Source organism: Hippopotamus amphibius, chromosome 15 (assembly GCF_030028045.1).
Source record: "Hippopotamus amphibius kiboko isolate mHipAmp2 chromosome 15, mHipAmp2.hap2, whole genome shotgun sequence".
NCBI classification, from domain to species: domain Eukaryota; kingdom Metazoa; phylum Chordata; class Mammalia; order Artiodactyla; family Hippopotamidae; genus Hippopotamus; species Hippopotamus amphibius.
Window position 1 is genome coordinate 24,748,488 of NC_080200.1, and position 10,337 is coordinate 24,758,824.

The 10,337-nt window shown below is 44.2% G+C and overlaps 1 protein-coding gene across 1 annotated transcript; it reads left to right on the plus strand.

Moving 5' to 3' along the window:
• Positions 1 to 1,382: 1,382 nt before the first annotated feature.
• On the plus strand, positions 1,383 to 6,668 carry LOC130836395 (interleukin-1 receptor type 1-like). Its single transcript, XM_057708431.1, has 3 exons — positions 1,383 to 1,394; positions 2,184 to 2,390; positions 4,642 to 6,668. Exons 1-3 carry the CDS (start codon positions 1,383 to 1,385, stop codon positions 5,713 to 5,715), a joined length of 1,293 nt encoding a protein of 430 aa, XP_057564414.1. The 3' UTR covers positions 5,716 to 6,668.
• The last annotated feature ends 3,669 nt before the right edge of the window (positions 6,669 to 10,337 follow it).

Genomic DNA, 10,337 nt, shown 5'->3' on the forward strand with positions numbered 1-10,337 from the left:
CTCTTCAATTTCTTTTCTATTTTTTATAAATGTATTTATTTATTTATTGGCTGTGCTGGGTCTTCATTGCTGCACACGAGGCTTTCTCTAGCTGCAGCAAGCAGGGGCTACTCTTCATTGTGGTACACGGGCTCCTCATTGTGGTGGCCTCTCATTGCGGAGCACGAGCTCTAGGCGTGTGGGCTTCAGTAGTTGTGGCACATGGGCTCAATAGTTGTGGCGCACGGGCTTAGTTGCTCCATGGCATGTGATATCTTCCTGGGGTATGGATCGAACCCATGTTCCCTGCATTGGCAGGCAGATTCTTAACCACTGTGCCACCTAGGAAGTCCCTCTTCAATTTCTTACATCACTGCACTAAGGGATGAGCCAAGCCTCTCAATAGTCACCCTCCTTTGTAATAAATCCTGAAGAGAAGCACTAACTTCTTTAGCATTGAGGGGAAGGGGGATTCTCTATATTTGTTCTCTGCCTTTAGTGCTACCTTAGCCCAATCTGAGACTTTAAGAGTTCCAATTTATCACCCCATTACAAAGGTTAAGATTAAACTTGAACTTTTTGGAGCTTTTTGTAGCTCTGTTGAGTTACACAGAGTTTATGGTCTCTTGAAACTGCCAATTCTTTTTTCAAGTTAAGTTCCTAAGTCTCCACATGAACTTGTGAGCTGGGCATAGGAATGAAGTAGGAAATAGGCCCCTGGGCTGGACAGCTGGTGTTTGTCAAATGTACCAAAACTGAAGTTTTGTCCTCAGCCAGACAAGAATGATGTCCATTCCCTTCCTCCAACGATACAGAGGAAATAAACTAACAGTGGGAAATTTATTGCCAACAAAAATAGAAATGAGGTCCCCCCCCCCCCCCCCCCCCGATAACCAGGAAAAATAAGGAAACAATGAACAGGCTGGGGAAACAACATAAACAGGCCTGAAAGAGTTAAACAATCTTGTTTATTCTTTAGCTGTTACTACCAACAAACACTTGTAGCTAGACTTGAGCTTCATAAAGCTGATTACTCTCTGGCCGTACAAATTACCCTTTGCACCTGGTATTTCCTCTCCCCTTACACTCCCTTGTAGCACTATTCATTTTGAAAAGAAAGTCACGGGGCCAGATACCTTCGGGGGACACCAGACCCAGTTGCTGAGCCACTGATGCCAGCTTTGGCCATGAAGAAAAGAAATGCAAGACCTTCACTACTTTGATCCTCACCATATACCCTGGACTGCAAGCCCTAGGTATAAAATCTTCTCTGATTCCCCAAGGAGAGAGGCACAGCTCTTGAGGCATTAGCCCACTGTGCCTTCCCTTCCCCTGGCAAAGAAAATAAAAAGCCTCTCTAATTTCTTATTGTCCAGTTCTCTGTCTCCGTGCTTTTATTCAGCATGGATGGACAGGTAGGCAGATTTGGCAATAGGGGTCTATGTGGGGGACATTACATTTATCTTCATGACATTTATTTTTCCTGGACTCTAGATGGCACCCTAGCTTCCTTCTTATCTCCTGTCTTGGGGAAAGCCATATCTAATAATATTGCCATAGCCTTTGAGTTCTCAATACATTCTCTCTAAATAGAAAAATCACCTTCCACTCCGCTGGTCCAAGAAGAGCCAAACTGCTACTGCGTTGTAATCAGCCGGTTGATCGGAAATCCTGAGAAGACTCATTTGGAGTGGAGAAGGAGCACTGCACAGGCAGCTTATGCCCTAAATTTCATAAAACCCACAGACAGGATTAGCTCTGCTCAGGCCCCAAATCTATGCAGGAGTCCTTCCCCCCACCCTTTGTCTCCCCTTAATCCAATCAGCTTCCAGCAGCTGTTTTCTCCAGCTAATTAGCATATCCTAGAGCCTTACCCCGTTTGTGACCATCAGTGGGCGGTGCTTGCGCCCTGCGGCCAATCACACCTGAGCGTGGCCCGCCACGGCCCTCTGTGAGGGCATGTGGGCGGGGCGGGACTGTATATAAACGCGCGAGCTGCCCCTCCGAAAGTGGTAGGGTCCCTCCCCCGTCCTGTGTCTGGAGACCTAGGTCCCTGCCCTGGAGGGCGGAGGACCTGAGAGAGAAAGAAGCCTAAGGGAATGTTGAAGCAGCAGGGGTCCTTTCCGCCCTTGCGGCAGGGGGCGCAGCGGAGCACACGACGTCGGTCGCGGGCAGACCTTGTGTTCCAGGTACTGAAGCAGTAGCTGTCCAGCGACGCCGTGGTCGTCCTGCGCGTGGTGGAGCGGGACCTCTTCAACCAGATCGCGCGCGAGGTGGTGACCCGGCTCAGGCGGGAAGGCGCGGGCCTACGCGGCGAGCGCCGGGCCGTAGGGCCTGCTGAGATCCGCGCCGCGCTCGGGTCGCTCCTGTCCCTGAGAGCTGCGCCTCGTACCCGCACGTCCTCCTTCCTGGTGCGTGGCCGGCGGGTGGCACGCGCGCTGCCCGTACTAGTCCAGAGGAGGGGGCACTGCCTGGGGTCCCCTGGGGACAGGCCCCGCTGCCGAATGCTTGCGGAAAATCGCGGATTTACAGATAGAGCTAGGTTACCATCCAGGCAGTAGCAGAAGTACGTGCACCTGGGCCTTTGGTGTGTTGCGGAAGAAATGAAGGTGTTTCCAGAGTAAATGCCCAGGAAAGGAAGAAACATTTAAGAATCAGGCAGGGATGTCATGGGCTCAGGAAAAGGCCCAAGCAAACGTGGGAGGCTAGAATCCAGACACCTGGACCACCCCTTATGCCTCACCGCCTGGTGAAGATGGAAATAAAGGGAAGTCTGATTTGCTCTCAGTAGAACTTGGTTTCTTACGTGCTGCTGCGTGGGGTGGATGTGATGGGTGAGGAAAGCTCAGAAAAATAAAGGGTTCCTCCAATAGAGGAAGTGTCCTGTCTCCTCCCCTCCACCCCTAGTTCAGTATTTTTCCTCTTAGTTACCTTCATCCCTTGTACCAGGTCTTTGCAGGGTTGTGCTTGTGTATTCAAATGTAGATGAGAGGTGAAGAAGCCAGAAGGGCAAGTAGAGAGTGCTGACAAATCACTGGCCATCCAAGCCAACACCACCTCATCCAAGAACCTGAAATGAGGACTGAAGAGTAAGGAAGAGTCCTCCCCATTCCCACCACAGGCCCCCTACATTTTTCTCCTATTTCCTGGCAAGCTAGGACTCTCCATTTAGAATTCCCTGCTGCTTTCCTCTCATCCTGCTCCACTTCCTTGGTTTATTCTTTCCCTCTAATCTCTGTTCTTTCTTATTCCTGTTTTTTTCTCTCCACTTACTGTCATTTCTTCTGTTTTACTTCGAACTACCCCTTTTTCCTCTTTTCTGACCCTCAATGAATATTCTTGCCCCCCCGCCCCGCCCCTTACTTTCTGTCTTCTCCCCTTTTCTTTGTCTGTCGCATCTTTTTTCCTCTGTACCTAGAAAGTTTTACATTTGGGCCCAAAATGGATCCAGCCAATCCTTTATTGCCACATTCCAGCATCAGGCTTCTAACACAGAAGAATTTGTGAGTTGCCAACATTCTGAAGTCCTTTCTTCTAGTTCTGTTCTTGTTGCATTCCCCTCCTGGTCTGTTCAGTTCACTCACCAGACCATATTTGGTTGGTTCCCAAAATGAATTATCTCTCCTGGCTTCCACCCGCCACAGCCCCAGGACCTGGTGAATCTTGCCCTCCCCAGACTGTCCATTCAACTGGTGATAAATGAAGCCACTTCCACCAGTGAGAACTGGGAAACATGGTTGGAATTCCCTCATTGTCAGTCTTCAGTTTACTCTTTCCAGGAGTATGTAAAACAGCTGCAGCTTAACTTCTCATTTGGAGCCCTGAGCAGAGACTGCAGTCTGCTGAATTAGAGTGTTGGGCTTCATGCCTTGTCAGCCTTGACACCCTTTAGTGTTTCTCTGAAATTCATGCAGATACTAACCACACCATCCCCCTTTCCCTAGGTCAAAACCCTAATGAAAATGTTCTATCTTGAGAGCTATGGACAGAACTTGATCATAAAGCAACTCTTAAGAATCCCAGAAACTTGCTACAACTGTGTGTAAAAATGGTCCCCATCAGTGTCCTTCCCATAGCCCTATTTATCTAGAAGGCCTGGGAAAGGAGGAAAGGAGGTAACCTGCTCACAGTCCCAGCAGTAAAATAAGGTGAGAAGCATGTTTAGTAGGTGGGAACATGCTTTGTCATAAGGCCTGCCTCTGGTTATGCCAACCCTCTCCCTGGGGTGTAAAGACATCCAGCATGATGCCTAAAACAAAATGCTTGCCCTTCAGCCCTCTCCATCAGGAAAACCCAAGTCTGGCTATTGCATCTGTTGAGATGACTATTTCAAGTTTATTAAATAAAGTCTTGGTATTCTGAAGGCAGTAATTTCAGACGGCCTCCCCGCTCGGCAACCCGAGGGGCCCCCAGGTAGATACGCCTCTTGAAGATGGTGACTCCCTTCTGAGAAGCAGGACCACTTCCTACAAGAGAAGGCTTTCTCCACAGTGACTGGGCTGCTTCACCCCAGGGGCCCGCTGGCCTTTTCTGATCCACAGCTGAAGGCCTCCACCCTGTTTCAGAAAATTAAAACATACTTCCTCGGGGTTACAGAAAGAGTTAATAAGCCAGACTGCAAGACATCAAAGCCTTCTATCTTATTTAATACTCTGAATACAGTTGCAAATGAAAGCCAGGAACACGAGACCTGAGATTGTGCATCCAGCTAATGAGACGTTGGAAGTGGTCTTGGGATCCTGGCTCCAATTAATCTGCAATGTTACCGGCCAATCAAGAAACTTTGTCTACTGGAGGTGGAATGGGTCAGCAATTAAGGAATATGAGCCTGTGATGATGGAAGAGTTTACATATGTGCAGAATCCTGTAAACAGGAGAAGGAGTACAATCATTGCACAGCTTAATATTATAGTAGTGGAAAGTAAATTTTTGCTACATCCATTTATCTGTTTAACCAAGAATGCAGAAGGAAAGAGTACAGCATATATCCAGTTAATACATCCAGTCCCTGATTTCCAGACGCCCACGATTGGTATATTTGTCATGTTAACCTTGGTAATTACATGCTCTGTTTTCATCTATAAAGTCTTCAAGGTTGACATTGTGCTTTGGTACAGAGATTCTTTCTATGGTTTTCTCCGGAGAAAAGCTTCAGATAGAAAGACATATGATGCATACATACTGTGTCCAACGACCCCTGGGGAAGGGTCCACCTCTAACTCAGATATTTTTGTGTTTAAAGTCTTGCCTGAGGTCTTAGAAAAACAGTGTGGATATAAACTGTTCATCTGTGGCAGAGATGACTTCGTTGGGGAAAGCATTGTTGAGGTTGCTAATGAAAACATAAAGAAAAGCAGAAGACTGATTATCATTTTGGTCCAAGAAGTATCGGGATTTAGATGGCTGGGGAATTCATCTGAAGAGCAGATAGCCATGTACAATGCTCTCATTCAGGAAGGAATTAAAGTTGTCCTGCTGGAGCTGGAGAAAATCCCAGACTATGAGAAAATGCCAGAATCCATTAAATTCATTAAGCAGAAACAGGGGGCCATACGCTGGTCAGGGGACATTAGAGTGGGGTCGCAGTCTACAAACTCAAGGTTCTGGAAGAAGGTCAGGTACCACATGCCGGTCCAGCGCCAGCCACCTTCAGCCAAGGACCAGCTGCTGTCCCCAGCCACTCAGCCGGACTCCAAGGAAAAACAGCCACTGGAGATCCATGTGCCTCTTGGGTAGTGGAGAAGCTCGGCGGAGAGTTCTTTGGTGACTCCTGTCTTTGGGTATTGCAGGCTGGGCTGGGCCTCACTGACTTGTACAGTCATACCACACACCTGTATAGTCCCTTATCCCTGAGGTCACCTAGAATCAGATTGTTAAGGGAGCAGGATGTGGTGACAGTTGCCCTGTGGCCAGGGCAACTCAGAGCAGAGGGCTTGGGAAGTCCTTTAACAAGGCAACAGATGCCATCTGAATGTTTGAACTGCTGAGAAAAGGCACTAGGCCAGCAGACGAGGAGTGAACATGCAGGAACTATTCACCATCTATAGGTGGCTTTAGAAAGTCACCCATAGTCTGAGGGTAGGGCTGTGGCCCAGTCTGGGGACAGCAGGGTCACTGGTCCTTGAGTGGTTCTCCTGGACATTGATGCAGGCACAATGCGACCCATACTTCCCAGAGAAATTAGAAGCATTCTTGGAGAACTTTCCATTTGCCTTGCATTTCCCATACCCCTTAACACAGTCACTTTCCAAAGACAATTTCCTTTCACAGACCATTAAAACTGTCATTTCAATGAACAAAGGAATTCTCCAGGATTCAAAGGGTTTGAAATAACCTTAGCTTTTTGTAGGAGAGAGAGGATTTTGAGAACAAGAGTAGCAGAGAATTGGACCACCTCTTAATGCCTTCCCCCTGGAGTAACCATTCGGTTCCACCTTATTCTTCTGCATTTTACTTGACTTGTCACTTCTTTGGACGTACAACTTCCAAGTCACCTCCTCCTTACACTCTGTCACACACACAGCCCACAGATGAAGCATCCTTCATACAATACTGCCCTAATCTCATCCTGCCCTTACTAGAACACCTTCATGGGCTCCTCCTGATTGAGGAGCTAAAGCCCACATTCCCCTACTAGCATCTCCCCACCACCCCACACAGCTGGGCCCCTCAGTTCTGCTGTGCGAATCCCCAAGTTGTTCACCTTTACACTTGTCCCCAGTGCCTCTCTATCTCTGCCTCTCATTCCTGTCTCCTCTGACTGGAAATCCTCCTTGCATTCTCTCCAGCGGACCAGAATTTTACTGAAGCTCATAATTTACTCCTAGTCACTTCCCCCAAGAGATTTCCCCAAGAAACTGTCCTGAGGTACTTGCTCTCTTTTTCTCAGTTTGATAGTACTCCAGCGAGGAGCTCTGCTCTCTGCAGGAGAGGTGTGGGTCTGTCTTTTTTGTCAGTGCCTTCAAAAGTAATTTGCACATATAACATAGATTTGTGTAGTGCTTTATTATTTAAAGATGTCCACAGATTATCATTTAATTTTTGAAAACCTCTTTTAAGGTTTCCTTTCATCTCTTCCTTTCAGGCCTTCCCCATTAATTAGATTTTACTGCATTATCTGATGGGTTTTGTTTTTGTTTGTTTTGGTCATCCTAAGTGTTTAAGAAAAGTTTGCAAATGCAATGAAGTGTTTCATTTCTAGTTCTTAAAGCTGGCTTAATGGAATTTTTATTTTCTCCCTTCTGCTTCTATTTTAATTTCAGTAGAAGAAAGATTGAGCCATTTTTAATGACATTTTTGATAAATTATGTTTATACTGGTTAATGATGAAGTTTTTTTTTCTTTAAACCTGTTTATATAATTCTGCAGAAGATACCAAATATTTTTATATAGTAAGACACCAAATTCATGTACAGCACGCATCATTGATCAATGGACTGTACTTATTTTCCAGTAAAATTGTCAAAACTTGAAAAAAATATATATTTAAAGCAGTAGTTAAATTGGTCCTCCAATTTTTATAAGAACCATGTCCTAATTTAATCAGCTGTTCCTTTGGCAATCCGTTCATCCTTTCAGTTAAACCAGCATCTTGAGGATAGTATGTAATATGAAAAATCCATTGTATATTATGTTCCTGGGCAAACCCTTGTATCAACTTACCTTTAAAATGTGACCCATCATCACTTTGGATTTGAAGTGCAGCACCATACTATAAATTAATTATTTCCAATGTTTTAATAGTATCAGTCTGATTGGCTTTCCTGAATGGGATTGCCACTGAATATCCAGGATAGGTGTCCCCAGCAGTACATGCATATTGGCATCCTTTGTCTTGAATTAATGGACCAATATAATCAATTTGCCATATTTACCCAGGTAGCTTGCCATGTGCCAACTGTCCTTTGACCAGCTGTGGCAAGCTTCTATGCTTAACATGTTGACAAATTGAACATTGTAAAATAACAGATTTAACCAGATCCACAGTTAAAGAAATACCTCAATCTTGAGCCCACCTGTATGTAGCCTTTTCTCCCACATGGCCATATTTTTGGTGTGTCCAAAGTGCCAAGCCTTTGGAATCACTGGAATCTGGGTCAACTTCTACCATTTGCCTGCAGGTTTATTTGTCTGTAATTGAATTATACCATCGTTCCATGGAGTTGGGAACACTATGAGCATCTACATGAAAAACTGAAACATTAGTTTTCTGTACAATTTCCCAAATATTTGCCCATAATTCCTTTCCCCACAACTCTTTCCAATAGATCTGCCAGTTATTTTTTACCCACATTGGAAGCCAAGTTGCCAGTCCATTAGATACAGACCAAGAATGTGTATAGATAAGACATTCTGTTAAATTTTCTTGTTTTAAAGCTTGATACACTGCTTATAATTCAGCAAACTGACCACTCTTACCTTCTCCAGTAGTCGTTAACCATTTAGTTGTGACTGGGTAATAAGCTACTGCTTTCCAATAGCGAATTGACCCTACGTATTTTGTGGATCCATCAGTAAACCAAGCACACCTCTTTTCTGCTTCAGTTACAGAGTTGAAAGGTTTTCCCTATTTAACTGGGGATTCTGTCATTTCAGTGTTATCTAAAGTTTGTTCTTCAGCGCCCTTTATTGACATTTCAGAAATCTTTTCATGTAAGGTAGCAACGCCCTGCAGGCCTGACTTGGTTTGGTCCTGAATGTACTATTTCCACTCAATTATACTGGACTCTTGGGCTTGCCCAGTCCTGTGGGCGTAATCAGCACTTGTGGCCTTAATATAATTGTATAACCTATGATCATTTGTTCAGTATCAATTAAAGCCCAGTAACAAGCTAATAATTATTTTTCAAAGGTATTATAATTTTTCCTGGCCTCTGCTAATTTTCTATCCCAGAAGCCCAAGGGCACTCTTCTACCTTGTTGTTTCTGCCATAGGCTCCCATTAGCATACAGTTCACTGACTGACACATGTAATTCTATGTTTCCCATAAATCTAGTGCGTGTTGGATTGCACTCAGCTGAGTCAAAACTTGTTGTTCATCAGTCCATTGAAATTCATATTTTTTCCTAGCTACTTTATAAAGTGGGCTCAATATTTGGCCCAAATGTGTAATATATTGTCCCTAAAACCCAAATAATCCTATAAATTTGGGGACTTCCTTTTTTAGTCTTGGGAGTTTTGAATTCCATTATCTTTTGCTTGGCCTTAGGTAAAATCGCCCAATGTCCTTTAGTCCATGGTATTCCTAAAAACTTTACAATGTGACCAGGTCCTTGAATTTTGGAGGGATGAATTTCCCATCCTTTGTTTTTAACACATTGGTTTAAAGTTTTTAACATTATGTCCTCTGTTAGTCCTTGTGTCATAATGTTGTCAGTATAGTGAGATACTTGCATTCCATCAAATATTTCTATTTGGTGTAAATGTTTGGTGACAAGCTGATGACAATTAGTAGGACTGTGTACATAACCTTGTGGCAGGTGAGTAAACATATATTTCCGACCCTGCCAAGTGAATGCAAATTGATCCCATAATTCCTTTTCAATGGGTACAAATAAACTAAATCAACTAAATCAGTAACCACACACCATAGCCCAGGGTGGCTTTGGACTTTTTCTATTAAGGTAATGGTATCGGGTACTGCTGCCCTTAAAGGTGGGGTTACTTTGCTTACTTCTCTGTAGCCTACTGTCATTCTCCAAGAACCATCACTTTTCTTTACAGGCCAAACTGGATTGTTTCATTCTGTGGAGGTGGTAATCAATACTCCTGCCTCCAATAAATCTTGTAGAGTTTTAGTAATTTCTTTTTGTCCCCTCGGAACCCAATATTGCTTCAATTGAACCAGTTTAGTAGCAGCTGGCAATTTTATGGTGGGGGTAAAGCTAATTTTCCTAATATAACTGGATAAGTCAGTTTTAAAGAATGAACTCCAAACTGGTATTTTCCTTCTTCACTATTTAGACTCATGCCAGCCAATATATCGATACCAATTATATATTCTGGAATAGGAACAATCATCACTGAATATATTCTCCGTGGCAATTGTCCAATCTTTAAGTCTAATCTAGCTTGTACAGCATCAATTTTGCTTCCCCCCAGCCCAATTATAATTACTTTTTGGCCCTTAAAAATCCTAGGATTTCCGTAAATTAAAATAGGCCTCCACTCCAGTATCAATTAAAGCCCTAACCATCATTTGAGAACCGTTTTTCCAAAAAAATTATTACTTTAACGTGAGGCTGCATATCCTTTTTGGCCCCGGAATCTACCAGTGCTTGACCTACTTGTCACTGATTCTATTAATATTTGCTTAAGTCCTTCCATGGGGAGAGGGGAGAGGGGAACAGATCAGAAT

What these genes read in the sequence shown, in the direction of transcription:
- LOC130836395 (XM_057708431.1), top strand. An exon ending in CCCGCACGTCCTCCTTCCTG is followed by an intron (nt 2,391 to 4,641) that starts GTGCGTGGCCGG and finishes CTCTGAATACAG; the next exon opens with TTGCAAATGAAAGCCAGGAA.